Raw genomic sequence first — 19,801 nt, forward strand, 5'->3', positions numbered from 1 at the left:
CGGGGACGCGCTCGCGCCGACCGACCCTCTCGTGCTGTCAACAGATTTTTTTTTTTTTCTTTCCTTCCTGTTTATTCTGACGGGGAGCGCTGGAGGATGGAGGCGAACAGTCCGACCACCTGTCTCTCGGCAGGGGCGGAGAGGGGCGTGTGTATCCTCTGGAACATTACCGGAGACAGCTCGGCGGAGAGGCGCACTGCTGCAGTGCCGCCCCGCCCCTACCGGCGCTGCTGTATCAGTGCCGATCACTGCGCGGAGGGGAGGAGGGGGTCTCTGGGGTCTGCCCGTGTGATTTTACTCCATCAGTCAGACGTCGTAAACAGAGAACACCGAGAGCACTTTCAGAGGCTCCAGGCGACATAGCAACACATGAGAGCACATGGTCGGCCCGTTTGTTTTACTGTAATTATAGCAACTGGAGAAGTAGAGATTGTGGACTGTTACTTCTGCCACCATTGGCCCAGTAGGATATGGAACTTCTTGTCACGAAAAACAATCATGCATTTTGGTTCTTGCATACATTTATTGCCGGTCTTCTGGAAAAAATTACAAAAATCTGCAGGGTCATAAATATACATACCAGTGATGTGCGGTCAGGGGAGGCAGGTGAGGCAGAGCCTAACCTGACATTACTGACAGAAAAAAATATATGATGATAAAATCATTTAAATGGTTATATTTATCCAGTGATTTGTACTATAAAGTATTTATTTTTTCATTTAGCCTCGTCAGTTCTGACGATTTTTAAATTCAAAATCGCTAAATTTTCGCAATTTCCCATTTAAATGCTTGGAAGAGAAGCAGCCGCGAGCTGAGCCTCACTTGTATTGCGCAATCCCTCACTGCGCAGGCTGCCATGCGTAGGCTGTCAGTGCATGGCAGACAGCGCATGCGTAGGCTGTCACTGCATGGAAGCCAGCGAAGTGAGGGATTGCGCAATCCAAGTGAGGCAGCAGCGAGCTCAGCCTCACCTTGGATTGCGCAATCCCTCGCTACCTACGCTGGCTGCCTGCAGTGACAGCGTGCTGCTGTCTGGATGTCGCTAATAACATGGTTCAAACACATTTAATATATGAACTGATTTTCCATAGTTCAGCTCATGTATATAATAATGTACAGTGTTTTTTGTTACCAACTGTATATGTGTAAGGTGTTCCCTGTGCCGAGCGATCATAAACGGCTGTGAAGAGGTTCACCTAATTTGGGCCTGATTTAGGCATTTCTTTACAATCTCTGATGTGTTTTGGGTCATTGTCTTGTTGTAAGACCCAACTGTGTCCAAGATTGTCATGTCTGTCAAGTTTCTGTTCATGTGTGCACGTCTTGTCTTTCCTGTTTTATTTTGAAGTCACTAAACAGTTGTCTCTGTCCCTTGTGGCCTTCCCTCACCTGTTTCCTATCTCCCCTCATTACCTCATGTATATTACCTTGTGTGTCTCACAGTCTCGTTCCACTTCACAGTCTACGTACCAGCGTTTCTTCATAGCCATAGTCACAGTCTGCTTTGTGTACGACCTCGTTTCCGTTTTTGACCTTGCCTTTCACCTCTTGTTTTCTTGGATCTCTCTGCCCGTTTGACTGACCTCCTGTGTACCAAACCCTGACTGGTAATAAACCTGCCTTTTTGCCTGAACCTGTCTGTGTCGAGCATTTGTGTCCGCTTGTTCTGAGCGTGAGTTCTTGACACAGAGAAGTCAGCAGCTGTAGTCAATTGTAATCACTCACAAGACGTTAAGAAGGTAAAGAGAAGGTAAGATGGCACAGCTTTCTACATAACCAAAACTGATATTTCAAGTTTCCAATAGTATGAAAAGAATGCATGACATGGAAGCCAAATAACCCAAAATCACAAAACTGACCTGTGCATGAAAGAACATGTTTTTGCCTGATGTGTCCCGCCTTTAGAAGAATACCACAAACTGATGCAAGTGAGGATAAGAAATTCTGATTCTGCTCCGGAAATTCTGGATACATTTCCTATATTGCAGCTCAATAACATTCCTCTATAGCTCATTGTGAATGCTAATGTAATTTAAGTCCAAGTCTATAGTTGGTAATATAGGCTGTTAAAATTTGTTGTCTATAGGTTCAGGCTGAGATAACCCTGATGACGTCATTAGGGATAAAAGCTGGTTTATGGTCTGTCACAAAGAGTTTGTCAGACCACTATGGAAATCTGAAGTGTTTATGCCTGAGCCGCATGCCCACGCTCAAAGGCAGTGTGAAAAGCTGATCGTCAGGAAGTGAAGGGAGACACATGATATTGTTCAAATATAGAGATAGTGGCCCACTTTTCCAGACAGTCTCTTTCTGAAAGGAAGGCCCTTCATAGTGTTGTACATGGCTCCTTATTCGATTCCTCAGAGCTAGTAAATCATGGTGTCGAGTGGATGTGGATGTTGTCGGTTCAGAAGTTTGCAGACATAGCCACACATGACACCTAATCAGACATTGTGTCAGGTGTAAAAATCTGACTTAACCTGGGTGACCGTGTCCCCGATGGGGCCGTTTGTGTTCCCTTTTCACCTCGAAGTTCCCATCAAGCTCAGTGGGCACAGTAGACATGGCACAGCAACAAGGTTCTGGGTTTGAAGCTGCTGGTCTCCCCGTTTTCTCCACATTCCAAAGACTCAGATTCAGATTTGTTTTATTGTCACTGTAACGAGTACAACAAAAAGTAAGGTGCAGTCCTTTCAGTGCAAAAAACAAAAATATAAAACTTTGTAAAACAATAAAAACTTTGTAAAACACTATATACGATAGAAAATGAATATATATATAAACAAACAAAAAAAGAACTCTATATAAAAAGATTAAATTAAATAATGAGCACGGTGTATATTGCACAAGGTAGATATTGGACAGAGGTAGTGGCAGTTGTATATTTACAATATATTGCACTTTTTTTGCGACAGGGAGGCATTTATGGTTCTAACAGCAGTTGGAAAAAAGCTGACATACATAATGGGTTGATTAATGTTTTTAAATATTGAGTAAGTGCAGGCATGCATGGTTGTCTGTCTCTTTGTGTTAGTCCTGTGATGGATGGGAAAAACTCCAGCCTCCCATGAATGCTCTGCAGGATAAAGCAGGTATAGCTAATGGATGGATGGTCCAGATTTCTTGTGTTAATTAGTTTAAGGTAAAAACACAACCCAAGTTAGGATTATCTACGACTTTTGCACAGTCTGGGGACTGTATCTGGTGATATCTGAAAAGTTCTCCTTTGAAACTCTTCGTATTCTTCACACAACTCTGTCAAACTAAGTGCAACACCATGAATGTCTTGCAGCAGGGTTTTTAAAAGCGTGGGATTGGAAGGCAATTTTGGAGGCAGAAGGATCCAGCAAGATAGAGGCATATAGGCTGTTTCCTCCTCCTTTGATGGCGACTATTTTTTTAATCTTTGGATGTGGTCTAATGTCAGCCCAGTTTGTTCAAAGCACACTGACGCTTTGAGACATGGGCCACAGATATTCAGGACTGGTGCATGTTGTTTGGTAGTGTACATGGATAAACATATTTGTAGTCAGATGATCTCAAACAAACTGGCCCTGGGGAAACCTGGGAGCACATGATCCCTGGGCAAATGTCTGTTTAAACTGGTTGATAAACCAGCCTCAGACACAGAGAGATATCTGTTGTCGCACATAAGACATTAAAGGTGTAAATAATCTGACTTCTTTACCTTGTATGGCAGTGTGATCATTGAATCCAGGCAGTGAATTTCTCTGGATAATTTGAATAATTTGAGATGCATTTAGAGAAGAACTATAGGCTGTTTTTCCATGTTTTTGGCACACAACATAGTAGCGGTATAGTCTAATGGAGAGATTTTTCATCCCACTACAGCATAAATATTTAATATGATAATACACCTTCACGATAATCTCTCGCCCACACGCATGGAGGTCTAAAGCAAACAGCCTGACGGAGTACCATCTATTAAATTGATTTCCAGGAATAGATGCCATAAAATGGGGAACGCTGTCCGCATGTGGAGAAGCTTGTTCCAGCCTTTCCCACGGGTGAGCTGTCCCCTCCACAGCTGTCCGGCCAGCTGCGACCCTGAACATTGCTACACCAACACAGTGGCTGCGCATGAGTAGCCTACAAATGGCTTATGTGACACAGTGTACAACAGACTGTGAGTACAGCCCCGTTTGCACAGGCTGACTTAAATGTCAAATAATTCAAAATTGTTTCGCCTCTTAATAATTGCACTATTTCCAGGTTGAGCAGTGGACAATTTCTACTTATGAACAAGCAAAAACAAATACCTTAAAAAGACTATATTAAAAATATATGCCCCAAAATAGAAACTCAATGCAACAAAAGTAAATACGCTTGTGATCACGGACACGCAAGTCAGAAGACCAGTGATCAATGAAATTAAACTAGTACCCCTGTAATTGCTAATTAACCTGTAATTGCATGTATATGGTTCTAATAATACCTGTGAAGACCAGAAATTTCTCAGTTTTGGACCTACAGGCTGTGTCTGTCTGCATGCTTGCATCATGGCTGCACATGGAGGATTGCCAGAGGAATGTATAAAATCTGACTGTGAGTCTTCACAAAGATGAAAAACAGGAAGATTAGTGATCAATTACATATCAGTCGAAACACAGTTGTAGCAGTAATCATGGGTTACAGAGTAAGTCATGGTACTGCTAATTGGCCATTCTTCCAAAAATGACACCATGAATAGTGCTCTACTTGCACAACTTAACTCTGAAAAATAAATGAGCAAGTGCCTTAGATTTAGGACAAACATTATTAAGGGGAATCAGAGTTTCTGTAGCAGCTCAGATAAAGACATAGCATTACAGCAAGCTCTATGAATGATGTCCATGAAATACACTTGCTTGTTCTTCAACACAAAACTGTAAAATTAAACTTTCCTTAAGAATATGAGTAGAATCCTTAAGGATATTGGGAGCACATTTTTGGAGGGATGATGGTAAGGATAATTTGTTTGGCTCAGATGAGGTCCAGCATGTTTGCCATGAACCTGGTCAGGACTGCCACAGTGAATGAATAGTCCCGAACAGGAAGCACAGAGGTGCAAGTGTGATGATATGTGGTTGTAAGAGTGCAGCAGGTGTTGGGGAGCAAAAACCAGCTGAAAAAATAGTCTCTGGAGAATGGCTGAACATTTGTCCAGAAATTTGGTATCCTCATGCCAAGAAGGATTGATTTTGTCATCAAAAAAAAGATGAAAATCTAAAGTATCAAACAAACAAACTGAATGTAAGTAATGACATTTAGGGGATACTGCACAAGAATGTACTGACTTCAATTTTATGTTTGTTTGTTTTTAAGTAATTCACCTGAAATTAAGCCATATGATCACCTGATTCTTCATATGTTTTAAGATGTGAAATCACCAAATATTCAAATAAAACCCAGAATGCCTAATTTGACTGTTGAAAACTGAATTTAAATATATTGTCTGTTCTAGCTACTGCTGTCTGAGAGCTTTATGGCACATTTCTTCACCTGAATCTTTCCTACAAGGTAATTAAGCTGAAATACATGTACATGTAAATTAAAAAAAAAAAAAAAAAAGCTAATGGCTATAATACAAACATATTATTATTATTATTATTATTATTATTATTATTACATTTACTGCAGTTGGTTAGCACTGTTGCCTCGCAGCAAGAAGGTCGCCGGTTCGCGTCCCGGTGGGGGCACCAGGATCTTTCTGTGTGGAGTTTGTATGTTCTCCCCCGTTCTCTCTGGGTTCTCTGGCTTCCTCCCACACAGTCCAAAAACATGTTAAGGTTAATTGGTAGGTTTGAATGTGAGTGTGCTTGGTTGTCTGTCTCTAAGTGTAGCCCTGTGACAAACTGGCAACCTGTCCAGGGTGTCCCCTGCCTTCGCCCTAAGTCGGCGGAGATAGGCTCCCGCGACCATATTGAGGATTAAGCGGTGTATAGAAAATGGATGGATGAATGGATATTGTAAAGAAAGGAATCACTTCATGCCTAGAAATGTATTATTTTTCCAAGACTACGAAGTTTGTGTGTCTATTGATCTACATTTATTATCTTAGCTAATAACATGTTTATATAATTCAGGAAATGTCAAATTTTTTTTTTGAAAAAACACCCCCCTTTTTTTTTACCCTACCTGATCAACACTCATCAAGCTAAGATGTCAAGTTTACAATGAAAACAAAGAATAGCAGCAAGTTATTTTCCTAAGGTACTTAAGAAAAGACTACTAACATTAAAACAATACTTGTAAATTACATTTCTTTTGATAGACGAACTGATTAATGAGTTTATAGTTTTTTTCATTACCTTTTCAGCACCTTATTTTCGCCTTATTGCTGCCTCCAGCCTGCGTGCAAGGCACCAACGGTATACACACGTCATTACGTAAATCGAGATTACACGTCTCAGTTCTCGCGAGGACTCACGACAATTGAATTTAAAAACAGGCGGCAGTTTGCGAGAAGAAACCCGACGATAAGGTACTTTCCAGAACTCGCAATAAGTTTATTATTTTCTGTATAAAACGATGTCTGATTTCATCGACTGATAAATTAATATTCAAAGTGTCTCCGGGGAGCTTTGCAGGGCACGACTCGATCGTGCTCCATTGTTTTGGTGCTCTTGTTTCAGCGGGACGTTGGTTGAGGTGGGGTTTGGTTCGCTAATGAGACACTGGAGACTGACGGGCTGCTGCTACTGTTTTTAGCTAGTGAAGCCATTACCGACTGTAGGTACTCTCAGCCAGGCTACTGCGAATGTTTGACTTTATTCTGTTCCAATTTGTGCTTTTTTTGTGAAGAAAAAATGACTGCGGACAATGAAATGGATATCAAGGAGGCGTTTCAGCGCTCTCAGAAGGGACACAACAACAAGGCTAAGCTGGTGGCGAGTCTGAAGAGCCGCTACAACAAGGTACGGACTGTGGCTGATAATGTGACGCTGTTGCTCTCTACCGTATGTTTTGTTTGCTTTACACCAAACTTACTCATAGTTTTAATCAAACTTTGTAGGTTTGGTTGTATTGTATCTTGGCCTTGTCTCATCGAAAAGTACAGGGTCAAAACTTTATTATGATAAAAAAAAATTGCAAGTTTATTTAGATTTATTTCTTTCAGCAACAGGACAACAGAAATACTCTCTTTAAGGCATGATATATATATTTAAAGGCAACATAAAAAGGCTGTTAAAAAGGTTTTTAAAAAATATGAATGACTATATATTTAAATTTTCAGTATATCAGTATTATTGTTTTGACTGTTTTACACTTTGAAATGTCAAAAACTGGTTTAGAATGTCCATCACAACAAACAAACAAATATCTCATTTTGTTAAATGACTATACTAAAATGCAAAGCAGCAAAGTCTCATGAAAAAAAACTATAGGTAGCAAAAACACCAGCATTGACAATAGAAGCAAAGCAACACATAACAAAAATATATCAGACATATAAGTAAACAGTAAATAAATTATATTAATATTATGTAAACCTGGGTATCAAAACAGATTACAGTTTGTTCTAAGTTGGTCTGTATAACCTATTAACATCTTGCTCTATAAAACTGTCAAATTTGTAGTATTAGTCTTCCAAAGATGACAGTATTGACTAAGGACAGAAAATGACCCAAGTCTTATTAAAATTGTCTATAATTGAATGAAACTAAATCACTAGAAATACAGTGTAGTTACAGTGCAAGGAGCAAAATGAATACACACATACACCTAAATGAAAAAAAGAGTAAACAGAAAAGTTTAAGCCACAATTTAACTGTAAATGTAACAAAACATTTGGCGTTGTCTTTAGAAACTGCAAGCTGCTTCCCAGTGTTTTGTTTTGACCCATGGGACAGAAAGTAAACCTGTTCCACATGGTCTGAGGCATCTGGATGGTTAAGTCTGCTGTTGTGGATTACTGTTGTTGATGCTGATTACACTGATTCTCACTTATATTTAATCTGAACTGTGGTTTCTCATTGTTAACATCCCCTGTCATGTTTTACTGATCACGTCTTTTGTCTCCTCCCTCAGCTCGAGGACAAGACACTGTTTCATGAGGAGTTTGTCCACTACCTGAAGTACGCAATGATTGTCTACAAACGTGAACCGACAGTTGAAAATGTCATCGAGTTTGTTGCAAGGTTTGCCACAAGTTTCCAGTCTCCACCCAAAACAGAGGAGGAGGAAGAGCAGCAGCAGGATGAGGAGGAGGAGGAAGAAGAAACTGACGATGATCATCCATTTCTGAGTTTCATCTTCAACTTCCTTTTGGAGGTAAAAAACATTATTACATGAGTGCATCCATTCAATGTTACATTTTTAAACTCTGATTTGTTTTTGAGATCTGTTAAGCTCAGTCATTTTTCCACATTATTAGCAAGACCTCTGATATTTTGTTGCTTTTTCATCAGTTTCTTTCACGTCCCATCTGTTTTCTCTCTTTTTCCTTTTATGTTAAAATCAGTTTTTTTTACTCTCTTGTGGTATTGTACCATTTTCTCTGTTCTGTCTCACTTATTCTCTTTACTTTGATCCATGTCTACCATTATACCTGTATTGTCTGTTTTTTTTTCCAACCCGGCCTTTTCCCTCCTGGCAAAAACCGGTTGGAAAATTGCAATTTTTAAAACTTTTTTTTGTTTTTTTTCCCCCCTCAGTCTCATAAAGCCAATAGCCATGCGGTACGTTTCCGAGTGTGTCAGCTGATCAACAAGTTGCTGGGCAGCATGGCAGAGAATGCCCAGATTGATGACGATCTCTTTGATCGCATTCACCAAGCTATGCTGGTTCGTGTCACTGACAAGTTCCCCAATGTGAGGATTCAGGCTGCTTTGGCCATGACTCGGCTTCAGCAGCCAAGAGATCCTGACTGTCCTACCATCAACGGTTTGTTTTTTTCCCTCCTTAGTTTTTACTGCAGGAAATATTAGAATTACATAAGTTGTTCAACTGGGAGCTCATTATTTAAAGTTATGTACTTAAACCCAAAAATACTTCATCTTTTGTGCTAAGATACTTTTTCTGCAAAAGCACAGTGTTCTGCTGACTTTGTGACCTCGTATTCGCAACCTTATCTTTAACCAGTGTTGGTAGCCTTAATATGCATGTCTGTGTATACTTCTCTTTGACCTCGGCCCTCTAAATGTCTAATGCTCAACTTCTCTCCTCTTTCAGCATATTTGTTGATTCTGGAAAATGATGCTAATGCTGAGGTGCGACGTGCTGTTCTGTCCTGCATTGCAATGTCCCCTCAGACCCTCCCCAAAGTACTCAAACGCACCCGGGACATTAAAGAGAATGTCCGCAAGCTGGCCTACCAGGTAGCCATGCATGCAATCAGATGATCAAGTTAAAAAAAAAAAAAAGGCACACTTACCAAATGATCCAACACTTCTATCTTTGTTTTTTTGCTTCAAGGTTCTGGCTGACAAGGTTCACATTAAAGCTCTTACCATCGCACAGAGAGTTGGCCTACTGCAGCAGGGTCTCCACGACAACTCAGGTAACAGTAAATTCTGTGTGTCTATGTGTGTGAAGCATCATTTTCACCCTGACAAATTTTTCACTCAAGTATGTGCACTTATAATAGTCAGTTAATCTGCCAGTTGGTGTCTTGATTGTTTAGTCTTTGAGATGTCTTTATTTATTATGTATATTTTTTATCTTTTATTTTTTCTGTCTCGTATATGTGTATCTCTGTTTAATGCTGCTATCAACAATGTGAATTTCTCCACTGTGAGATAAATAAAGGCATATTTTATCTTATCTTAAAAATGGTTTAAGAGTGTCCACCACAACAAACAGACTCCTAAATTTGTCTAATGAACAATCTAAAGCTCAAAAGTATTAATTTTTGCAAAGACATAATACACAACAAAGCAGCAAATTCTCACACTGCAAAAGTTGGGGCGTTTTGGTTATTAATGACGGCATTTTTGATTTAGGGGTTAAGTCAGAAACACTTAGTGAATGGTGAAATATTTTGTACTATGTTTTCCATCAGTCATATCCAAATTTGTTCTAATTAATATCTTCAACTGGCTGTGTGTTTCGTAGAAGCAGTGCGGGAAGTGGTTTGCAGCCGTCTGCTGCCAGCCTGGCTGCTTCGCCTAGACGGTAACGTCATCGAGCTGCTCCACAGGCTGGATGTAGAGAACTGTGCCGACACAGCTCTGGACACACTGAAAGCCATCTTCAAAAACACACCTACCGAAGAGCTGCTGCAGAACAGAGTACAGCTCGACAACAGGTACACTCACACACTTCATTCTCTTGCATGTGACCAAGTCTGAGTTTAGAGATTCATTAAGCGTGTTTTTTAACAGGAAGCTGATCCCAGTGGACTCTCTGACCTGTGAAAATGTGCTTTACTGGAGAGCTCTGTGTGAGTTCATCAAGGGTAAAGGAGACGATGGTGATGAAATGCTGGAGCAAGTGTTACCAGATGCTGCTACTTATGCCGACTACCTCTGCGGGTAAGAGAAGTGAAACAGATTCTCTGGATGACAACTGTAGCTGTCTTACTGCCAGCTGTATAGTTTACCCTTATTGCAGAGTAAATTTTGGGTCAGGCAACTGATCAATAGTGGCTGACTTTATTGAATGATTTATTAAGTGTTTAATGTGATTTTAGTTTCTTTGTTATGGTCAAATTTTTTAAATTGAAAAATCCAGTTACCATAATGACCATGTTGTAACTCCAGGTGTCTGAAGGCAGGTCGTGTGTTCTCTGAGGAAGTATTTCTGTATGTAACTGTGTGGCTAACTCAAGGCTTACATAACTACTTCACCAGTGTGGCTAACTAACTGCTTATGTTAAACTCAACCTGGTTAGTTACTGTATGCTAATGTGACATTTATATAAAACAAGATTACTGCCAAAAGAGTGAAACAACTTTTGCTAATGCTCAGTACACTTGTAAGTTGGTGTGTTTTTGTTTACAAGATCAGAGTCTGATATTTGAGAACAGCTGTGATTAAGTTAACATGCCTCAGGGCCCCAACAGACCACACAACATCATACTCAAAATACCACACAGCTCCTATTATACAATAACACCTTTGAATTTGTTGTATCTGTGCATCATTAATTTTTTATTCTGAAAGATTAGGTTTTGCTTTTGATGGGTAGAGACCCATCCAATCATCCAGAGACCTTGTTATAGTAGATGCTTCCTTTAAAAAGGCCAGTGTTTGCCAGACAATACTGAATTAATTGGTTATAAATATACACAGAATTGTAGCATAAATCACAGATTGCTTGCTTTCCACAATACTCCATTCTTTTAAACCTCACAACTTAACTATAATCTTATACACCGATAGAGCAACTTGCTGTTTTTATCACCTGCCAAATGTGTGTGATGCTGTAGTTTGAAATGCTTTGTAAATAAGTTTGTTTGAAGTGAGTGGCACACTAAATATTTATTTGCTTCTAAAATAAGTTTATTATTTGAGAGAGGTGACAAGTTGCTGTTTTGTCTATATCTCTTTGAGGCTAGTTAGTAGCTGACATGGCTGTATGTAGCATTTGCTTGTAGGTAGTAGTGCTGCATTCAGTGTGAGTGTGTTCTACATTCTTAGCTGTATCACTGACCTGAGAGTAGCCTGGAAGTTGCTTATGATGTCATTTAGTGTGTAGCTGAATTATCTTATCCGACTGGGCTCTGAGAGCTGTGGCTTGACTCCTAATTCTGACTGTTGTAGATATCTGAAGGCAGTTCCTGTGCTGTCAGAGGAGCAGAGGGCCGACTTTAACCAGCTAGAGCTGGTCATGACCAAAGAGTTCATCTCACAACAGCTCATCCATCTCGTTGGTTGTCTGGACACTAACGAGGAAGGTGGCAGGTAAGACAAGAGAGCTTTAAAAAATTTGAACAGGATGGAAAGATACAGTGACAAGATTATCTCAATAAACAAAGTAGACATGAGCTGAAAAGGCAAGCAGTGGGATGGATAGACAGCAGCTATAAATGAGAAATACTACAGGCAGAACGAAAGCTACATTAAACAGATTTTTAGTTTTATCAATCGATTTACTGATTCTTGTGCTTCGTTTAAACAGCCGTCTAGATCTCAAAGATATAGAATGTATTTTCATACATAACACTGAAAAGCAGGAAATCTTTACTTTCAAGAAAATGACACCAGAGGATTGTTAGCTTTTTTTTTTTTTTGCATGGTTGATTTTCTATTGGTCAGATAAGTAATTCAAATCTAAACTACTTAAAGTAAAGGATTTCTGGTTTGAGGATGTTTATTGTTATAGCTATTCTGTAATCAAATACATGAGTCTTATTATTTAAGACATGAGGTAATCTTATTTGCTAGTGATTTAAAGTCACTTTGTCTTCAGCCTTGTTTCTGCTTTTTTTTTTTTTTGGTCTTCTTTTTGCTCCTCGATTTTGTCTGGTTTGCTATATATCATGATTACCTTGTTGAGATGTTTTCATTTAGACTTAAGTCCTGTTCATTTGCAGGAAGCGCGTGTTGGCTGTTCTGCAGGAGATGTTGGCTCTTCCCCAGACCCCCTCCTCCCTCGTCTTCCTGCTCACAGAGAAACTCCTAACCCTCATTTCTGACGACCACAGACGCATACAAACTGTAAGTTACATTGTGCGCTTAAATCTAAACGTTTTTACTGTAAAGTGTTTTTTTATGTATTTTTTTAATCAAGACTTCTAGTCACATAAAGAGAAATGCACATGTCTCTGCTGCTCATGAATTCAGTTGAGAGACTTTTTCTTTCTTTCATCAGTATTCCCAATAGACCATAAATAAAGATCTTTCTTATGTTTGATAATTGAACAGATTTTCCATTACAACTGAGGTGGATGTTTAAATGAGCGGACTTTGTGTTCCGCAGGTGGCAGAAATCATATCAGATGTGATGGAGCCCATCATGGAGGCCAGTCAGCCAGTAGATGAGAAGGAGAGCCGCCGGCAGCAGGTCCAGGTGGGCAACACTCACCCAGACGCAATTAGGTTTTGAACCCCTTCCAGTTGCCTTTGTGTTTTTGGATGGATGAAAACAATACATGCCACCACATTTATGTTTTGTAAAAAAAAAAAAAAAATCGAGTAAGTACAAGATTTCAGAACCAGTGTATACATTTTCCTAAACTATGAACATTTTACGGCACATAAAAGTTCTATACAATAGATAATATTTAATAAAATGTTTTCCTAGTGCTATCTGACTGTCTAAATTGAGATTACTGACAAATATGTATTATTTAATTCTATTTTTTGTTCTGATCTGTGCTACATTTCTTTTGCGCTCTATTTGCATTCCCTCCCTGTCTGTCTGTTTCTATATTACTATCCGTCCATCCTGCTCTACCTCCAGCTGGCACATGGTTTATATTTAAAGGGAAAGTACATTTTATCTAGTGGGGTGGAAGGTGCACATCATGTACACTAAACTCATCTTTGCTTAGTGTATCATGATCCATTCTTTTTTCGTCAGTTTTCTTAATCACCTTTTTTCTTATTTAACCTCCGTGATTGCCATGGTACACACGTACGCTCAAAAGGATTGTCACATGGTTTTGGTGTCAGTTGTGACTGTTATTCCATCTCTTGCATATTAGTCATCTTACACTTTACTTTCAATAAGCACTGAAAACTATGCTGGAGGCCAAATAGCTGCTCAGAAAGTAAATCCGAGCCCAGGTGCTAAGCTTCCATTCATTCTGTGCACCTGGTGTCTGCCATCACTTGATTTTGCAGTGAGTAAATTCAAAGTAGCCTCTAGAGGGCTGTAACCTGGACCAGAGCCTCAGCTGTTGTTTTCCTATTAGTGGAGGTGCAGTTGCCTGTCTCAGAAGTCAGTGATCCTCTGGGGTGTACTTCAGCTAAGAAATGACTCCCCTCTTATGTTTATGTTCCCATCTCTCTTTCTTTTCCCTCTCCCATCCAGCTTGCAGAGGTGAAGGTGCGTATCTTAGAGGCTAAACAGACTTTAGATGACTGTATCACCGCCCAGGATTTCAGCCGAGCAGCAGAGCTGAAGGACTCAATCACAGACCTCGAGAACCACCGGAACCAGATCCTCCAGGAAATCGCAGAGAGCAGCCAGCCAGCTGAGATCCGCACTGAGAAGGTACATAACTACACAGGGAACCACCACTGTATATTGACATATCCATATATATAATTACCTTGACTAGCAAAAAGAATTTTTCTTTCTGGAATGAAATAGTAAAAATTGTTAATGTATGTGTGTTTTTTTTCTCCAGAATGACCCAGAGACTCTCTTGAGGTGTCTAACAATGTGCGCTGAACTGCTGAAGCAGATGAGCATCAAGACTCGAATTGGTCCAACCATAAGCGCCTTAATGTCCTCACTGGTAAAAACCTATACCTTACATTTCAAAATGTATTTAATGTTGTATCTTTTAAAAATTGGCTATATCTATCAGAGCACATTTGCAGTTTTTTTTGTTAGCATGTGGGTACAGGCTTTGTAAAAGATTTCCATACATGCAAATGTTCCACTAAAACAATTCCCCTGCCGCTGTTTTGCAAGGGCACTGTCACACCAACTGTGATTGGTTTTAAAGAAATACAAACAAGCCAGAGCATTTTTCCCCTATAGCAGAATGATAATGAGGTGCAGCCAGACCATCCACCAACTGTAACACAACTCTCAAGAGAAATCTGGTTAAGTAAGACTTGTGGTGACACAACAAACATAGGTTCCTCTAAGCAACTAACTGAGTTTCACAAAAAGAAGCAAACTGATGCCTACAAAGCAAAGGGTGGCTCTAAAGAGATAGTTCAAAGTACATTGTCACTGTTCAGCAATCAATAGGAAATGACAATGCAGGGGAACTGTGAAAGTCAAGGCAAGACTTGGAATGCTAAGTCAACTTTTAGAAAAAAACATGCACATCTGCTGTGCAGAAAGGCAAAACAAACCACCATATGACTGCAGAGGAGCTGCAGGAAAGTTCAGCTGACATAGGAGTGGTAGGAGTTTGTAGCATTGATGCACAGACAAGGTCTACATAGATGAGTAAATAAAAGAAAAACATATCTGCGAACTCATCACAAAAGGCAACGACAAAACCAAGCCAGAGTTGTTTCAGAAATAGCTTCTGTGAATAGATAAATCACAATCACTAACAGTACATTTGGAAGAAAAGAACAGTTGCTAATTGAAAAATGGACTCCACTAAATATCAGCAAATTTACTGATAATTTGTTGGGAGATCTTACGCTGTTTGTGCAAGGCAGTCTAAAATATCTCACATCTTTGAGTTGTCTATGAGGAAGTGTGGCTTAAAATCCCTAAATCAAGAGTAAAAAGCATTATTGAGCTTTGATATCTTTTAAATGAGTGTTGCAAGTATTGACATAGTAAGGTGGTCGATCACTGTTATTTTGTCTCTCTTCATATTCATCAAATACAAAAGTGACTGCATTCTGGCTTCTGCCCAAACCTTTGCAAACAACCACATATAGTCTGTCCATAAATAAAATGTCAGAGTTTCTGATTAGACATATTACCTTTTGTTTTTAAGCACAACTAAAACACTGTATATTAAATCATTAACATGTTTGACAGAACACTTTTAAAAAAAAAATTTTTTTTTAGATCTTGACTAAACCAAAAAACAAATGAAGATAAGAGTTCTCATTGCAAACTAAGCTACAGGAACGAATAAATATACATTTAAGATTAAGGACAGATGGGAGTTATGACAAAATTAACTGCAGTTATTTTCTCCAGTATGTGGCTGTGTTAAACCATTTGGTGTTGTTTCACTTGCATTGCTAATATTGTTCTTGTTTGTCCCACAAACCACAACCTTTATTACACTGTCAGTAGAGATGTGTAGCTCACTAAGTAATTTTCAGCTTTAAAACTTATACTAATATTTACTTGTTTGGGTGTAATGGTGAGCTTCTTTGAAAGTGCAATGGAAAGCAAAATGGTTAATGTCATTATTTTTCTTCGTCTCTGTCAGATCCTGCCCAGTATAGCAAATGCTCACCCTGCTGTCCGCAACATGGCCGTGGTGTGTCTGGGAACATGCACTCTGCACAGTAAGGAGCTGGCCAAAACCCACATGGTCCTGCTGCTACAGGTAACTTCACACAAGTGTGTCATTCACCTAAAAATGATTTGCATACATTTAAGAACATGCTACATGTTAAAGAGTCAGGGCACCCAAGAAAATGTTTTCACAGTTAAACTCCTCATGGCCTTCTCATGATCTATTTAACACTGTAATACATGCAGGCTGTTTCAGTTGTAGTTTTTGGCATTTCAATATTTTAAACACTGTAGCCAATAGAAACAAACTTCTATGACTAAATACAACAAAAGGGCTATATGTGGAAAAATCTTTTCAGTGACCTGATCAAAACGAAAATATGACTTCAGGGATCTTCGATGCTAAAGCTGCTTTGCATGTTTTCAGATTGCCCAGCTGGATGAAGTAAAGATCCGTATCAGTGCTCTGCGGGCCATCATCGACCTGCTGCTGCTGTTTGGCTTCCAGCTGCTCTCTGAAACAGCTGTCACTCAGGCGGGCCCACTCTCCCAATCACCGGACAAGCAGGAGGACGAAGCAGCAGTGGCTGAGGAGAAGGGAGACGTGCCAGAGGATACCGCACAGAGTATTCTCGTGATGCTTTCAGAGTTTCTGGATAGCGAGGTGAAGTTGAAGCATTAACTTATATTTAACTGCAGCATGTGTTTTTTTTTTGTTTGTTTTTTAAATAAAGTTAAAATGCCTGTCTACCATCCTCAGGTGTCTGACCTGCGGACAGAGACAGCGGAGGGTCTGGCCAAACTTATGTACACAGGCCGCATGTCCAGTGCCAAGATGCTCTCCCGTCTGGTGCTGCTGTGGTACAATCCTGTCACTGAGGACGACACTCGCCTACGACACTGCCTCGGGGTCTTCTTCCAGCTCTACGCCCGCGAGAGCAGGTCACACACGCAAGCGCTTAGCAATGTGGTTTATCTTATGTATTACAACAGTGTGTGTAGTACGAGTACCTATCTAGAAGAATTATGATTTATATAATATAGTCTAATACGCCATTTGTCTTTGTGTTTAGGGTCCATCAGGAGGTTGTAGAGGAGAGTTTCCTGCCGACTGTTCGGACTCTGATGAATGCCCCAGCCACCTCTCCACTGGCTGAGGTGGATATTAGCAATGTAGTCGAATTACTTGTTGAGCTGACCCGCCCAAGTGCACTGATTAAACCCTCAGCTAACACAGAGGTAAGAAACACCCACTGAGACTCATGTGAATTAAAAAAGAAACCCTCAGTAAGGTAATTTGGGTAGTCCCCCTAGAAAAATTCTGTTTATTGGTAGACTTGTTTTTATTGCCTGCCTGAGGTTTTCATTATATTGCTTTCTTTCCAGAAATACATGTTAATACAGTCTGCAAATTGTTCTCTTGATTACTCCAGCGCACGTCAGAGCAGGCAGAGCATTAATACACAGCTGAAGTAAACCATTTTGGAATATTAAATATGACTATTAATGTATACTAAAATGATTAATTTGATCACAGTGTGGCGAAAAAAAGAATAAATCTCTTACTGATTGTGTGTTTAAATACACATCTGTCTTTAGGAGGTGTGTGTCCATGACTACTTGGCAGTGCGTATGTGTGGTGAGATGCTGAAGGACCCCACAGCCCCTGAGGTGCGTCTCTATGCCAAGACTCTAAGCAACCTGGAGCTCAGCAGAGACGAAACTGTCAAGAAGGATTTGCAGACTTTGCTGCAGCAGCTTGTACAGGTACCTACTATAGACTGTAAATAAAGATGGATGAACCCTCTGACGTCACCCACAGGCCTCCTGCGCAGTGGGGCTTTATACTCAGTGTGGGCGTTGCAGCCATCGCCATCATGTCATTGCCTGACTCTGCTGATAGAACACTATTAGTTTTGGGTCATGAATCAGAGTATTGGAAAAATCTAAATTGTGCTCTGTTAATAGCAGGTAATGCGATGTTTAGAGATCAAAGTAACTACAATGTAACCTGAGGGGAACATAAATGTCAGTAGAAACCTTCTACTCCAAATATCAAATGTAAACCTCATGGCACAAGGGGAAAAAGTCAAAAATCACAAGGATTCCTTCTCTGGGACCCAAAAAGTCTGTACAAATATCATCTTTTTGGACCACAGTGGAGGCCCAAGTGAACAGCAGTCAGTGCCGGTGCTAGAACCATGTCACAAGGTGGCTAAAACCACACTGTTGTGTTTCTGAATGTCTGCATCTTGAAAGGCCTACTGTTTAATTTCTTGTTCCATCCTTCTGTCCTTCAGGTGGTGACGGATCGTGTCTGTCTCCGGGCTCTTGAAAAGATGGTTTCTCAGCTGGTGGACTCGAAAGAGCAGGCTGAGCTCCTCAGTGCCAGCGCCCTACAGCCCCTGGATGTCAATGCAGATGGTACACATGCAAACAAAAGCTGTCTGATACCCTGCTGAGCCAACATTACCTTCTCAGTGTCTATGTCTAACTACATTTTCGCTACACATTTTGTGACAACTCTGTGAAAGGATTATGTCTTATTACCAGAATGTTGCTAAGTGGATTAAAAATGTCTCATTCCATCCTATTTGGTGTGTCAAGACAAGAATGCAGCTAACAGAGGGTGGAGATGCAGAAATATGAATGATGTGTTTGCTGTGTTTTCACAGAGGCTGCAACAGACGATCCATCTAAATCTGCCAAGAGAGCCAAAAGAGGTAATGCAGGTTCTGTATACTCATCTAAAACCGCAGTTGTTCACAGCGCCATTATATTTTTAGAGCGCCTCTCGTCTACCTGAGTCAAGAAGTTGACTCAGCACTGCGAGGTAACCTGAGTGTTTGTGTGCATAGGTCAAAGGAAAGTCTGCACAGCCAAAGGGGGCCGAAAGCCGAGCAGGAGGGCAGAGTCATCGGAGGAGAGGTGAGATCAGTTGTTTTAGGATGGAAGAAGACATTAGAACATGGCATATATTTTAAATATCTATACCTACTGTATATACCACAGTCTGATACTGTTACTATGCTTTAACATTCTCTCATATGTTTTCCTTTTAGCAACAGTGATGGAGAAAATGTTCCAAAGTCCGTTTCTATGGTGCGTCCATCCCGGAGGGCTAAGACTGCAGCTCTGGAAAAGACGAAACTGGACCTCAACCCCCTCATCAACCAGGAGGCCAATGTGTCATAAAAGTCGAGTTATAAACAGTTAGTACTTTTTGTGCACCAGTTCAACATAATTAACAAACACTTTTTGTCTTTTGAATATACTTACATTTGTTTGTTGTCTTACTGGCCTCAGAAAGTTTAAGTGAGCTTGGCACCTTTGTGACCTGAAGCCTGTACAATGGGGGGGCACCTCCTGATATCAGTCATCTTTCCTCTGTTGCGTTTCTGCATATTTTCCATTTCAACTTTGGTCATTTTAATCATTAAAGTGATATATATGTATATATATATGTCAGAGCTTGCTTCTTTTTTTTTTCACAGAACTAGATCAGCAGTCTGTAAGCTTTTGGGTTCAGTATGGACGTAAGTCGTGTGTTAAAAGGATTTTTACTGAATCTGAAAGGTACAGAAAAAAGACAAAATTTGTGTTTTTAAAAAAATATTTTGTTTTGAATCCCCCTCAGTAGTTATGAAAGTTTTCAGATTAATCTTGGATTAACAGGATAGTCCACTTACACAATATCAGTGACCGATCTCATGCTACATAAAGGCTTCGTTTAGCAAAATGAATTTAAGCAATAGAAAAAACAGCACTAGTCAGTATTTAAAGTGACACATACACGAT

The 19,801-nt window shown here is 40.0% G+C and overlaps 1 protein-coding gene across 1 annotated transcript; it reads left to right on the forward strand.

Moving 5' to 3' along the window:
- The first annotated feature begins 6,444 nt into the window (after positions 1-6,444).
- Positions 6,445-19,466, forward strand: ncapg (non-SMC condensin I complex, subunit G). Its single transcript, XM_008292429.1, has 22 exons — positions 6,445-6,484; positions 6,805-6,917; positions 8,032-8,274; positions 8,658-8,886; positions 9,175-9,320; positions 9,418-9,502; positions 10,057-10,249; positions 10,326-10,475; positions 11,707-11,847; positions 12,480-12,603; positions 12,866-12,955; positions 13,922-14,104; positions 14,241-14,351; positions 15,975-16,094; positions 16,431-16,667; positions 16,764-16,945; positions 17,077-17,242; positions 17,603-17,770; positions 18,304-18,427; positions 18,679-18,726; positions 18,862-18,931; positions 19,066-19,466. The coding sequence occupies exons 2-22, from the start codon at positions 6,810-6,812 to the stop codon at positions 19,196-19,198; spliced, it is 3,051 nt and encodes a 1,016-aa protein (XP_008290651.1). The 5' UTR covers positions 6,445-6,484; positions 6,805-6,809; the 3' UTR covers positions 19,199-19,466.
- The last annotated feature ends 335 nt before the right edge of the window (positions 19,467-19,801 follow it).

The sequence above is a fragment of the Stegastes partitus genome, unplaced genomic scaffold (assembly GCF_000690725.1).
Source record: "Stegastes partitus isolate 25-593 unplaced genomic scaffold, Stegastes_partitus-1.0.2 Scaffold810, whole genome shotgun sequence".
Lineage (NCBI taxonomy): Eukaryota > Metazoa > Chordata > Actinopteri > Pomacentridae > Stegastes > Stegastes partitus.